This window comes from Phacochoerus africanus, chromosome 8 (genome assembly GCF_016906955.1).
Source record: "Phacochoerus africanus isolate WHEZ1 chromosome 8, ROS_Pafr_v1, whole genome shotgun sequence".
Lineage (NCBI taxonomy): Eukaryota > Metazoa > Chordata > Mammalia > Artiodactyla > Suidae > Phacochoerus > Phacochoerus africanus.
In genome coordinates this window covers 134,736,108-134,751,108 of record NC_062551.1, presented here as the reverse complement: position 1 = coordinate 134,751,108, position 15,001 = coordinate 134,736,108, and the positions used below count along the sequence as shown (strand labels likewise).

The 15,001-nt window shown below is 44.7% G+C and overlaps 1 protein-coding gene across 1 annotated transcript in view; it reads left to right on the top strand.

Annotated features, from left to right (window-relative positions):
- The first annotated feature begins 1,575 nt into the window (after positions 1-1,575).
- GIPC2 (GIPC PDZ domain containing family member 2) overlaps positions 1,576-15,001 on the top strand; it is an 83,919-nt gene continuing 70,493 nt past the window's right edge. Inside the window, exon 1 of the mRNA XM_047794305.1 lies at positions 1,576-1,935. Coding sequence (XP_047650261.1) covers positions 1,696-1,935 — 240 coding nt within the window. The 5' untranslated portion in view covers positions 1,576-1,695. The remainder of the gene's footprint in view (positions 1,936-15,001) is intronic.

The following is a 15,001-nucleotide window of genomic DNA, read 5'->3' as shown; positions in this document are numbered from 1 at the left end:
AATGTAACGGATTGGGACATTTGACTATCAGTGAGTGGCACCAGGTAGGGAGGAGAAAGACAGGCAATGGACAGGTGGCTTAAACGCAAAGATCCCTGAGGAAAGAAGAGATCAGAACGAAAGTCAAATAAAGAGATTTCTTCAGAGTTTGGAGAAGGGAGGTGGGTGCCTCAAGGATGGGAGCATTGAGGGAGATCAAAGGTCATGCTGAATGTCCTCCACTTCCTCTGTAGAATAAGAGACAAGGTTTTCTGGAGAGATCAAGGAGGTAGGAGGTGGAGCAAATCACTTGGGGAGAGTGCTGAACATTTGGGAGAGAAAAGTGCCCGGAAAAAAAGTAAAAACAATTACAGAGAGTGGCTGAGGGCTTGGCTAAGGGTGTTTGACTATGAATTCAGTGTGGCACTAATTTCAAAACTTTCCCTTCCAATTCTGCCTTGCAGTGTCTAAGGTACAGATGAGAAAGATGGAGATTGTCATCCATTTAAATTCCTATACTCAGGAGTTCCCGCTGTGGCTCAGTGGAAACGAATCTGACTAGCATCCATGAGGATGCGGGTTCGATCCCTAGCCTCGCTCAGTGGGTTAAGGATATGGTGTTGCTGTGAGCTGCTGTGTAGGTCACAGATGTGGCTTAGATCTGGCGTGGCTGTGGCTGTGGCGTAGGCCAACGGCTACAGCTCCGATTTGATCCATAGTCTGGGAACCTCCATATACCGTGGGTGCAGCACTAAAAAGACACACACACACAAATTCTTACCCCAGTGTACAGACATGAAGGTATATGGCCCAATCATTGTGAGTGCCTATCACACATTTTTGACCATCACCAGAGGGGCCAGCATCTTTGTATTCTAAGATATGCTGTTCTGTAGAATCAGCACCCTAAGGCTTCTATAGATATTGAGCCATTTTTTAAAGGAGGGAGAGAAGCCAGGAGATGAGTTTTGGGAATAGGTTATCAACTGAACCCGCATGACCTAAAAATGTCATGTTAAGTTTCGTTTGGGGACCTTACTGAGGGCTATACCCAAAGAGACAGCCTCTCAGATAGCTCTGAGGAACTACTCTGAAGGGGTAAGGGAGAAGCCAGAAAGTACAGGAGTTTTGGTTGGGAACCCCCCCTCCCCCACAAAACCATGTTGTGAAACATCAAAAGATTACAGCTAATCATAAAGGACAGATATCTCAAATTAAGATTTTAGTGCATTTCTGCCCTAAATATACTCAGTAGGGGAGGATACACGCGTCAGGACTCTTTGCACTTTTTCCTTCGATAGGCATCTTAACTTCTAGGGCCAATAACCAAAGCACAGAATGCTTCCTCGTTTTCTCCTTCCTGAATTCCCCTCAGGCCACACCATGGGGGCAGCTGGCAGTGGCTGAAGGTTTATTTCTTGCAGAACTGGAATGGTAGGCAACATTTCCTGTCCTGAGGGTCCAACTTTCCTTCTCCCGCATCCATCAAGAGGGCGGGCAGGTGGCTGCTCTGCGTGCAGGTGCAGCTCCTCCCAGAGGAGGAGGGGGCCTTGACCACGAGGGGCCAGGCGGGGCCAGGCGGAAGCGCCTCGGCCATTGGCCCAGCCCAGGCTGCACCTGCCCCTAGCCAGCAGGCCCTTAGCGCAAAGTCCGGGGGCCCAGGCCAAGGAGGCAGCAGTCGGAACGCAGGTAGCTGCCCGCCCTCGGCCAGGCAAGATGCCCCTGGGGCTGCTGAGAAAGAAGAAACCCAAGAGCAAGGAGACCTCTCGGCTGGTGGAGGGCGAGCAGGCGGATGCGGCTGGCAGCAGCCTCCCCCACCCCACGGTGCCCACCCGCAGGCTGGTTTTCCACACGCAGCTGGCCCACGGCAGCGCCACGGGCAGAGTAGAGGATTTCTCCAGCATCAAGGAGCTCTATGCCAAGATCGCGGGCGTGTTTGAGATCTCGCCGTCCGAGGTAAGCGCCAGGGGCTCAGCCTCACGCGGCCCCTCCCTGGAGCCGGGGAGCCTTAAATTGGCCGCTGTTGCGGGAGCTACACTTCCCGGTTCCCGAGGTAGGAAGCGGGATGGGGAGCGAGAAGCCCTTACTGGGAAGGGAAGCGGTAAGTCCCAGGACCAGAGAAAGTCTCATTTCCGGCCTCTGGGAGCCTGGGGGCTACCTTTCTTCCGCATGCACGCGAGCCTGCTCCAGTAGCTCCAGATTCAGCGGCTGGCGCCTTCAGCGCCCTCACTTTATTTGGACTTTGCCCTCCTGCTTCCTTCGCTGGGGCGAGAACCATGCAGAGCATCTCCAGCTCTGGGGCGGCTGGGGAGTGCCTTCCAGGTGATATCAAACCGAGCCTTGCTTTGCCCCTCCTGTGCCATGTCTCGCTCGCATCAACACGTTGGTATTTCCAAGAAGCTTATTATTCCAAGGGTGGATAACGAAGGAGTTAAATTTAACTCCGAGGGACTAGTTAACCCAACCTTCAGAGGGGAAAGCAGTTCTGAATTTTACACCGTATCCTTGAGAAGGGACTGAAATTTGTTTTGATTAGGTCGATTGCATGTGTGCCTGGAACTAGCGTTTAGGATGGGCTGATTTCCAAAGCACTAATTTGTGTGGACATTTGTGTCGACCACTTTATTTACACTTACCAAGCTAACTGCCAATGAACAAGGGTGAGAAGTTAGCCCAAGAAAAGAGTTTGTCCACATTTCAAGGAAAAGCACCAAATCTTGTTGCCCTGGACTTGTGAGCACCGCAGAGAGCTGCCTTTGAGTGGCACAGAGCAGCATTTGGCTATCTGTTCTTTAATGTCATTTATCAGCTGGGTCAAGCAAAATTGAGGCCATGGCAAAATTCCAAGAGGAGGTGAAAGAGACCTTGAAGCTAATCTTTTGTTCTTCAAGGGTTCCCAGGCACTGAGGGGCAAATCAAAACCACATTCTGTGAATTACTTATCTTGATAATAGAGTATTAACAATAATACTTCACATTTGTATAGGACATTTCAATTCAAAAAGCATTCTTGGCATTTCTTCCAGGGCTCAGCAGTTAACGAACCCGCTTAGGATCCATGAGGATACAGGTTCCATCCCTGGCCTCACTCAGTGGGTTAAGGAACCAGTGTTGCTGTGGCTGTGGTGTAGGCTGGCAGCTGTAGCTCCGATTTGACCCCTAGCATGGGAACTTCCATATTCTGTGGGTGTGGCCTGGGGAAAAAAAAAAGGCACTCTTGCAGGAATAACATTCTTGTATACCCTCTGGGAGAGGTCGGTGGCGGGTAGTTCATTGAGTAATTTAAGGACAGGATTTGGAAACTGATAAATGTGGATATGGATGCAGGTTCTACCACATGCTAGCTGGGTGGCCTTGAACAAGTTGAACTTCTCTCAGTTTCAGCCATTTGTAAAATAGAGATAAGAATGTTTGCTTTGAAGGATTATTGTAAAGACTGGAGCTCAGGAGTTCCCATTGTGGGCTCCTTCGGGTAAGAATCTGACTAGTATCCATGAGGAAGCTGGTTCGATCCCAGACCTCACTCATTGGGTTAAGGATCCAGCCTTGCTGTGAGCTGTGGTGTAGGTTGCAGACAGCTTGGAGGATCTGGAGTTGCTGTGGTTGTGGCGTAGGCTGGCAGCTGCAGCTCTACCCCTAGCCTGGGAACTTCTATATGCCATGAGTTCAGCACTAAAAAGACCAGGGGAAAAAAGAAAAAAAAAAAAAAAAGAAAGACTGGAGCTCATATATAAACTTATCAGATTGTGTGGTGTATGGTCAGTGCTTAACAAATTGTAACTAATATTATTACTATCTAACAGTTGAATGGGGGGGGGCTGATCTACAATGTGATTGGCCCATAGCTAGCAAGAAAACAACAACAACAACAACGAACTGGGCTGTTATTTAAACTTGGAGCTTGTTAGCATTCTTAACTGACAGCTTTAAGTTATAAGGTCTCTGTGATAACCAGGGACTCCAAAATTTACTTTTCTTTGCTTTAAGTCTTCCCCCTCATAATGTGATATTATTCAGACCTCTAGATGCATGACTTTATTCAATTTACTTAATCCCTGAGATATATTATTATTAGCTCTGCTTCACAGATAGGAAACTAATACTCTGAGGTTCAAAAGAGCTTCACAATTACACATAATAAGTGGCAGAGCCTGGGTTTAAATCAGGTTTTTGTTTTTGTTTTTTTTTTCCCTGGCTCCAGATTCCATGAAGTTATATTGCTATATTGCTTCCTAAGTTTTCCAGGGTGTCTCAGAAATAGCTGGGCAACCATGTTCAGCATTTTGTTTCCAACACACTGACTTGAATTAAACTTTCAAGATAAAATAAACATTAGGTCTTTTGATACGTTTTATCAAAGTTCATAAGTTTTTATAACTCTAGATATATATTAGTATGTTTATGCATATAGCCAACATTAATGGAGATTTTCCATTTGTATTTAAAAGAGTTAAGTATAATCAGGATAAAGTATTGAGCATCATAGTAAATGTCAAAGTATCTCAATAGTTACTTTTTTTTTTTGTCTTTTTAGGGCTGCACCCACAGCATATGGAAGTTCCCAGGCTAGGGGTTGAATCAGAGCTGTAATTGCTGGCCTACGCCACAGCCACAGCAATGCCAGCTCTGAGCTGCATCTGTGACCTACACCACAGCTCACAACACCACTGCCAGATTCTTAACCCACTAAGTGAGGCCAGGGATCCAACTTGAGTCTTCATGGATCCTAGTCAGATTCGTTACTCCTCAGCCACAACGGGAACTCCTCAATAGTTACTTCTGAAACAAGTAATTTATTAAAATAAAATGCACTCCAGTGGGATCTCATTTCTCATCCCATTCCCCCAGCAAGAGGAGTAACGGTGTAAACTTTTGAGATGTTGATGGAGAAAACACAAACCATTTCCCTCCCTAATATGATTATCTCAGCAGTCCTGCTTTTCCTCTAGAGAAGTGGTCAGAAGGATACAGATAGCATTGTATGAAGAGCTATACTCTCTCTGCTGAGGGAAAAAGGGAAGGAGTTGGCTCAACCTGAACCAGGCAGATTTACCGGGAGTCTGTAATGCACCCAAGAATGTGCGAGGCATGTAAGTCTACAGGGCAGTCATTTCATTCCATCCTCATCAGAGCCCTGAGGCTAGTGTTCTTTGTATTTTACTGTTGAGCTACGTGAGGCTCTGAGAAGTCACGCAGCTTACCCAGAGTCACTGGACTGGCTGGGGGGCAGAGTTGGGATTCGAATCAAGATTTCCCAGTTCCAAGTTCATTACATAGCAGCTGTGGATTCTTTAACTGCACTCAAATTTCAAATAGAAATCCAGCAAGACTTCATTTTTAAACAAATGATCTTTTCAAGTAAAGCTTCAGACTCACCAAAATACTGCCTCAAAAAGATGGCTGTTGTGAAACTGATGATATGGGCTTCACCTATTTCCTGGTTCTGAAGGAGGAACTTAATGAAACCTAGGAATTGCTTGCAGGGTGCAGTCTGTAATTGTTACCTTGAAACAAAAGACCAATTATGCAAAAATATCTTAGAGCTGATGTCATTTTTCTAAACAGCTAAATGAGCAATTCAGTAAAAAGAAACCTAACAGCATCTACAAGACTGTTAACTCGGAGTTCCTGTCCTGGCTCAGTGGAAACAAATCTGACTAGGAACCATGAGGCTGCGGGTTCCATCCCTGGCCTTGCTCAGTGGGTTAAGGATCCAGTGTTGCCGTGAGCTGTGGTGTAGGTTGCCGACGAGGTTTGGATCTGGCGTTGCTGTGGCTCTGGCGTAGGCCGGTGGCTACGGCTCCGATTAGACTCCTAGCCTGGGAACCTCCATATGCTGTGGGTGCGGCCCTAAAGAGACAAAAAAAAAAAAAAAAAGACTGTTAACTCATAAATGTTAACTGTTAACATGAGTTACCTGTTAAATTATAAAGGCTGGGAGGACAATTTACAGAAAGTTTAATGCCTTTTAAAAAATATTCAGGATACTTGGAGTTCCCACTGTGGGCTTGTCTCTGTGGAAGTGCTGGTTGGATGCCCAGCCAGTGCAGTGGGTTAAGGATCTGGCGTTGCCACAGCTATGGTGTAGGTTGCAGCTGTGGCTTGGATTCGCTCCCTGGCCTGGGAATTGCCATTTGCTTCAGGGTCAGCCAAAAAAAGAAAAAATAAATAAATAAAATATTCAGGATACATAAATGAATTGATCACTAAACTCTTGAGCTGTAGTCATAAAATTTGTTGAAGAGGAATTTTACTCTTTGACTGTTGTAATTTTTTGACAGGTAGTTTGTGTCATGACATGTCTTTTTAATTCCCTCAATGAAGAAAGATTATGGGAAAAGAGTGAATTTGAAAGTGCGCTTTAGTGATTTTGAAAGATATCACTTTTGTAGTCAGATACGTTACATGTCCAGAAGCTGAAAACTATACATTTCTGAAATTAGTAACTTTGATTTGGTTATGTTACTTTGTATATGATATGATACTAAGTAGTCCATTGAAGGAATGAATAAAGAAAATGTAGTCCTGGAGTTCCCATTGTGGCGCAGCGGAAAGGAGTCCGACTGGGAACCATGAGGTTGTGGGTTCAATCCCTGGCCTCACTCAGGAGGTTAAGGATCCGGTGTTGCCATAAGCTGTGGTGTAGGTCGCAGATGTGGCTCGGATTCCGCATTGCTGCTGTGGCTGTGGTGTAGACCAGCAGCCGTAGCTCCGATTAGACCCCTAGCCTGGGAACCTCCATATGCTGCAGGTGCGGCCCTAAAAAGACAAAAAGACAAAAAAAAAAAGAAAGAAAAGAAAGAAAATGTAGTCCATCTCTTTCAATATATAAAGCAGTCAAACAGAGCAGTGTACTTGGAAAAAATAAACAGTGCACTTGGGAAGCAGAAATGTCAAGAATTATGATTTTCATTTCAAGTCATGTATTCAACATACAATCAGGGTATTATTTCTCCTAAAAACAACAACAACAACAACAAAAAAACCTCTTGCCACCTGTTGCATCCCTTATCCTGTTACCTCATTTCTCCTTTTTCTTTTTTTCTTTTTTCTTTTTTGTCTTTTTGCCATTTCTTGGGCTGCTCCTGCGGCATATGGAGTTTCCCAGGTTAGGGGTCTAATTGGAGCTGTAGCCACCGGCCTACGCCAGAGCCACAGCAACGTGGGATCCGAGCCACATCTGCTACCCATACCACAGCTCACGGCAACGTGGGATCCTTAACCCACTGAGCAAGGCCAGGGACCAAACCCACAACCTCATGGTTCCTAATCTGGTTCGTTAACCACTGTGCTACGATGGGAACTCCCTCATTTCTCCTTTATAGCAACACACAGCAGTTGTGGTCTCCAGTAAAATACCTTCTGTATCTCATCTCTCTGCTCAGAACTCTGATAGCTCCTCATCTCACTTGGAACAAAAGCCAAAGCCTGATGATGGTCACAGGTCCTGCTGCCTCGCTAACATCACCGGTCCTTATGCTCCACCCAGTCTGGCCTCCTGGCTATTCCGTGAATTCTGGAGCCTTAGGGCTTTTGCACTGGCTCTCATCTCTACCAGAACTACTTCTTGCAGAATGCTCTTCCTTCTTCCTCTTTTTTTGTTTTTTTTGGTCTTTTTTTTTAGGACCACACCTGTAGCATATGGAGGTTCCCAGGCTCGGAGTCAAATCAGAGCTACAGCTGTCAGCCTATGCCACAGCCACAGCAATGCCAGATCCAAACCCTGTGTGTGTGACGTACACCGCAGCTCACAGCAACGCCTGATCCTTAACCCATTGAGTAAGGCCAGGAATCAAACCCACATCCTCACGGATACTAGTCAGATTTGTTACTTCTAAGCCATGGTGGGAACTCCTTCTTCCTTAGGTCTGCTCAAATGTCACCTTCTCAGTGAGGCTGGGGCTGATCATCTTATTTAAAATTATAGCACCCTCTTATTCCTTTTTTCCTCCACAGCATACTAACACCCTATGTGTATTTAACTTGTTTTGTTTATTGTTTTTTTTCCTCTCCCAAGAATTAGAATATAAGCTCCACAAAGGCAAGAACTTTGTCTATTTTGTTTACTGATGCATCCCCAAGGGCCTAGAACGGTACCTGAATTATAGCTAGAGCTCAAAGTTGTTGTTGAATAAAAGCTTCCTCACAAATACAATACTCAAAATCCTGTAACTTTGGCATAAAGCTTTAGTACTTGTTACAATGTGGTATCTTATATAGGTGTTTTAATTTTTATTATTAAAGTATAGTTGATTTACAATGTTGTGCCAATTTCTCTGTATAGCAAAGTGACCCAGTCTCATACACACACACACACACACACACACACCTCCCCACACACCCACACCCCCCCTACATTCTTTTTCTCGTATTATCTTCCATCATGTTCTATCCCAGGAGACTGGATATAGTTCTCTGCGCTATACAGTAAGACCTCATGCTTAGTAGTAGTTTGCATCTACCAACCCCAAACAATTTAAAACATTTTGTAGTGCGAGGAAAGAGACTAGCACTTCTTGGAGGGAACAGCTGGAGTAGCGGGACATCACTCAGATATATTATATTTTTTGGCTGCACCTGTGACATGCAGAAGTTCCCTGGTCAGGGATCAAACCTGAGCCACAGTGCTGAATCCTTAACCACTAGGCCAACGGGGAACTCCCACCACTCATATCTTGAATGGGGAGTGGTAAGAGTATAAAATGTGGAGACCTGGAAGCTAAGTAAAAGTTATTTGTATCAAATGCTTGTGTGTCTACACTTGCAGAAATTATGAGGTTTGAAGTTCTGTTTGCAAGCGGAAATGCTTCCTGGGTGAGTTACTGTGTATGGAGTGCTACCTTGTAAAGCTTTCCAGAAACTGAAACTGTTTGCTTTTCCCACCTTGCTGGTACCAGCACCAAGCCCTTGTGAGAGTCGATATCCTGTATTTCTGTGGCATTTCTGGAGGACACGAACTGTGCTGCAGACGCCGTCATTTTCCAGAAGTGCAGATAACTGGCAAGTCAAACTGTGTCTTTCTGGTTCAGAAATGGGAAGTCCGGAAAGAACAGCAACATGGGGCTCAGTGATTTGTATACTGCTGTCCTAGGAAAAATGAAAACAAACGCACACCCCCAAATCAAGGCATCGGGAGTTCAGTGAGAATTTTACCATGGACATCTGAGGATTATGAAGCAAGCCTGACAAAATTGAGTAGGAAGAGTGTGAGAAAGAAAGTCAGTTCCTGACATCTGGGTGCTGGCCTGACACTCACAGGCAGGCCTTGGTGGTTTCCTGTTGGACATAAGTGATTTTCTAGGACATCAACTTCAGATAAGGCCTCTTGAAATAACTGATGGATCAGACAGAAATAAGACTACTCTGTAATCATGTCTGAACAGAGACAAAAGCACGTAGTTCAAATTATAAAAATGACCAGGCATCCCTGGTCTGGCCTGATGTAATGACCTTGGCTCCTTTTCCCAGCCATAGTTTTAGATTTGACAGGTGTTCCCATCTTGAGGATAGGTTTACTAAGACACTGAATCATAAAATTGCCCCCACGTGCTGTGCTAACCTCATTTCACACAAGCTCACATCCTTACCAGCACTCTCTTACTCAGACCTTCTTCCCAAGGTGTGTGTCTCCTTTGTTGCAAGAAACAGTAAACTGGAAATGATAATTGCTGGTGGTTTTTGGTTGGAAGGCACTGAGGGATTATTATAATGCAGCTTATAAAGGGGTACCCTGACTGTGGTTTCCCTGAGTCCACCCATCTTCTATTTTTTTTTTTGTCTTTTTGCCTTTTCTAGGGCCGCTCCCATGGCATATGGAGGTTCCTGAGTTAGGGGTCTAATCGGAGCTGTAGCCACCGCTCTACACCAGAGCCACAGCAACGTGGGATCCGAGCCACGTCTGCAACCTACATCACAGCTCACGGCAACGCCGGATCTTTAACCCACTGAGCAAGGGCAGGGACTGAACCCGCAACCTCATGGTTCCTAGTCGGATTTGTTAACCACTGTGCCATGAAGGGAACTCCCCCATCTTCTATTTTAATATTGATGCCGTGATCATACCAGTCTCAAAAACCTACAAGGCTCCCGGTTACTTACTGTCTTTATTCCTTTCAGGCTGCTATAACCAAATATCACCAACTGGGTAGCTTATAAACAACAAAAGTTTCTTGCTCACAGTTCTGGAGCCTGGGACATTCAAGATCAAGGTGCCAACATGCTCACCTTCTAGTGAAGGCTCATTTTCTAGTTCATCACTGGCAAACAACTTGCTGTGTCCTCACGTGGTGGAAGAGGCCAGTGGTGTCTCTGGGGCCTCTATGATAAGGCACTAATCCCATTTACGAGGGCTCCACCCTCATAATTTGAGCAACTCCCAAAGACCCCACCCATTCACACTAGGATTTCAACCTCTGAGTTTTGGGGGAGGAGACACAAACACTGAGACTACAGCACTTACAAATAACTCCCACTAGCCAAACAATGTCTCCTGGTCCTGCCTGCCTCTATAGTCCTGCCCTGGACCCACTGCTCTGGTCTCATCTAACAGTCCCCTTTTTATTCCAGAATATATAACTGTTTCTTTCCTCTTTGCCTTTTCTCATGATGTTCTTACTTCGTTCCGATAGCTCCTAATCACCTCACCAGTCTCAATTGTCACCTCCTCCAAGTAGCCTACCTTGTGAATCTGCCAATCTAGATTATATTTGATACTCTTTACTGCATTTTTTTTTTGAGCTTTGCATTACTGCATGTTTTTAACACAGCATTAACACACTGTATTAAATCTAGTTACTTCCTTCTTTTTGAGGGCTGGGAGGGTTTTTTTGTTTGTTTGTTTTTTAAATCTTGTTTTCAGAGTTGCTAGATGGCTTAGCTGCTCTATAAAGTTTAATAAATAAAAGTAGATGATGAAATAGAAAAAGAAAAGAAAAAAGATAATGGATGTAGTAGGAGATGGAGCTAAAGATACAGAGAAAAATGAGACTACAAATGTCCTTGGAGGTGTCCTTGGAGAAATTACCTACAAATTCTGTAGGCAGGAAGAATAACTCAAGTGTTTTTCGGTAGAGGAATGATCCCTGACTGGTGTTTTATTTATTCTTTAAATTTTAATTTTTTTGTCTTTTTAGGGCCACACCCTCAACATGTGGAAGTTCCCTGGTTAGGGGTCGAATCGGAGCTGCAGTTGTTGGCTTATGGCACAGCCACAGCTATGCCAGATCCAAGGCGCATCCTCAACCTATGCTGCAGCTCATGGTAATGCTGCATCCTCAACCCACTGAGTGAGGTGAGGGATCGAAGAGGGACCGAACCCACATCTTCACGGACACTCTGTTGGGTTCTTAACCCCCTGAGCCACAACAGGAACTCCCTGACTGGTGTTTTATAAAGTTGAAACACAGTCCATCGTTCTATTTGCTATTTTTTTTTTAAAGTTTGGTTTACGTTAAATAGAATGGTAGTTTCTGCATAATTGCTCAGGACCATCTGACAGATTCTAAATATACTACAATCATTATGGATGCTTACTATTCCTCATGAACATCAGCCTCATTTTCATATGAAAAGCTCAAGCAAAAAAAAGAAAAGAAAAGAAAAATCCCCAAACCATGACTCATTTTGAGGAGTGGAAGGAAAGTCTTGCCAGCTGCCATATATAGGCCTCATTGCTATCAGGAAGATAAGACATGCATAAGGCTTGCTTTGTGTGCTATAAGTTTTAGCAATAAGTTTGCTATTTATAAGCTGCCCAGCAGGTGTGTGAACCACTCTAAAATCAAGTCTGAACCTCTGGGCAGGGCTCAACTCCTCCCCAAGCCTCTTTTACCTGGTACTCAGATGGTGGCTCCTTTACCATCCCTCACCCGCTCCCACCCCTCAGCCATCCCGAGTGAACTGGGAGCCTCTTACAGGTTGTGAGAGTTGGAGACACTCAGGTTAACTGGGGCAGTGTGTGGGAATGTGTTTATCTTAGGATATACAAGGAGGTGAGGAAGTTCAGGATCAGCCCTGCAGCCGGGCAGCCAGGTTCCATGGGCAGCTGGGACATCAATCATGCCATGCAGGGGGAGTGAGGGGTGGGGTGGGCATGCGGGAATTTCGGGGGGATAGGGAGCCTTAGCTTTAGACTCTGGAGAACGAAGAGCAAGGCCAGTTGTCCTTCACCTTACAACTCTGCCTCTCTCTCCCTATTTCTCTCTCTCTCTCTTGCTCGCTCTCTTTTTTTTTTTTTTTTTAAGGCTGCACGTGTGCCATATGGAAGTTCCTAGGCTAGAGGTTGAATTGGAACTACAGCTGCCAGTCTATGCCAGAGCCACAGCAACTTGGGATCCAAGCCATTACTGCAACCTACACCATAGCTCAGGGCCACGCCGGATCCCCCACCCACTGAGCGAGACCAGGGATTGAACCCGCATCCTCATGGATGCTAGTTGGATTCGTTTCTGCTGCGCCACAACGGGAACTCCTCCCTGCTTCTCATTCTGTTCATCACTGATTCTCTCCTTTCATCCTTTGACGTTGCTCCTTGAAGGCCCTTACTGCCTTTTCCTTCTCTGTCTCTTGGTTCTTTGCCTTTGTACTTTCTATGCCCTCCTGTCTGTCTCTCTCTCTCTTTTTTTTTTTTTGGTTTTCTTAGGGCCACACCCACAGCATATGGAAATTCCCAGGCTAGGGGTCAAATCAGAGCTACAGCTGCTGGCCTACACATAGCCACAGCAACACGGGATCCAAGCCATGCCTGTGACCTACACCACAGCTCACAGCAATGCTGGATCCTTAACCCACTGAGAGAGGCCAGGGATTGAACCCGCATCCTCCTGTCTCTAATTTGATCTCCCTGAGAGTGAGAGTCTTTGGTGGTGGTCAGGATACAGGACAGATGGGGCAGGTCCCTCTGGCCTGTAGGTCGGGCTCGTGTCTGGGCCAGTCTGTAGGTCATGTGGTACAAAGTGCAGATGAGCAGTGGATAGGATAGCCCTTTTGGAGGGGATGGTGGGCAGGGCAAGTCCTCTGAGATTTCTTGAATCAGGGGCATGGCAGGCATCTTCCATATCCTATACAGAACATGAGACCTTTTTAGGTTCTGACTTTTATCCACTGTTCTTCCCTTTCCCTGGAAATCTTTCCTCTAGTCTATCCCTGTTATTTCTGTTAAAAGATAAACTGAGGCATATTAAAATTAAGAATATATTTGAGCAAAAATTGATTTGGGCAGTGCCACACCAGAAGGAGTAAGGAGTGCTCCACCAACAGGAGTTAGAGGCAAGGTTTTTTTCTTCTCTTTTTTTTCAGAGATGATAGTAGAAGCAAAGCAAAAAATTATTTGGAAGTTCCTGTTGTAGCTCAGTGGGTTAAGAACATGACACAGTATCCCTGAGGACATGGGTTTGATTTCTGGCCTTGCTCAGTGCCACAGGTATGGCTGTAAAAAAAAAAAAAATAAAGAAAAGAAAAAAGTTATTATTATTTTTTCTTTTTATAGTAGCATATGGAAGTTCCCAGGTTAGGAGTCAAAATTGAAGCTGCAGCCGCTGGCCTACACCGCAGCCACATCACCTCAGCATCTGAGCCATGTCTATGACCTGCACTACAGCTCACAGCAACACTGGATTCTTAACCCACTGAGCAAGGTCAGGGATAGAACCCACATCCTCATGGTTACTAGTTGGGTTTGTTACTGCCGAGCCACAGCAGGAACTCCCTACAATGAGCCAATTTTTAGTAATTTCCAAGAAGACTGTCTCTTCTAAAATGGTTTCCTGTGATTCTTTTGCTTCCTTGTGTTTTGTTATGATGAACCTGCATCACCTAAGGTAACCAGAAATGTCCCTTTTTTTTTATTGAGGTATAGTTGAGGTAAGTTTCAGGTATACAACATAATGCACAATTTTTTAAAGGTTATATTCCATTTATAGTTATTGTGAAATACTGGCTAAATTCCTAGTGTAGTACAGTATATCTTTGTAGCTTATTTTAATTTTTTTTATTTAAAAACTTGTTTTCGGAGTTCCCGTCATGGCGCAGTGGTTAACGAATCCGACTAGGAACCATGAGGTTGCGGGTTCTGTCCCTGCCCTTGCTCAGTGGGTTAACGATCGGGCATTGCCGTGAGCTGTGGTGTAGGTTGCAGACGTGGCTCGGATCCCTCGTTGCTGTGGCTCTGGTGTAGAGCGGTGGCTACAGCTCCGATTCAACCCCTAGCCTGGGAACCTCCATATGCCGTGGGAGCGGCCCAAGAAATAGCAACAACAACAACAACAACAAAAAGACAAAAGACAAAAAAAAAAAAAACCAAAAACTTGTTTTCCCCATTTTTGGCCATACCTGTGGCATATGGAAATTCCCGGGCCAGGGATCGAACTGGCAACGTCACAGGTCAAGCCAGATCATTAACCCACTGCACCACAGTGGGAACGCCTTTATTTTTTTTATTTTAAAAACTTTTATTAGAATATAGTTGATTTACAATGTTGTATTAGTTTCAGGTGTACAGCACAATGAATCAGTTATACATATACATATATCCATCCTTTTTTCCCATATAGGTTATTACAGAACACTGAGCAGACCTCCCTCTACTATACAGTAGGTCCTTGTTAGTTATCTGTTTTGTATACAGTAGTGTGTGTGTGTTAATCTCATTCTCCCAATTTATCTGCCCGCTGCCATGGTTTCCCCTCTGGTAATGATGTGTTTGATTTTGAAATTTGCGAGTTTATTTCTGTTGTATGAATGAGTTCTTTTGTATCATTTAAAAAAATTGGATTCCACATATAAGTGATATCAAGATATTTGTCTTTATCTGACTTACTTCACTTAGTATGATAATCCCTAGGTCTATCTATGTTGCTACAAATGGCGTTATTTTGTTCTTTTTTATGGCTGAGTAATATTCCATGGTGTATATGTACCACACCTTCTGTATCCATTCCTCTGTTGAGGAGCATTTAGGTTGCTTCTATGTCTTGGCTATTGTAAATAGTGCTGCAGTCAACATTGGGTTTCATGTATCTTTTAG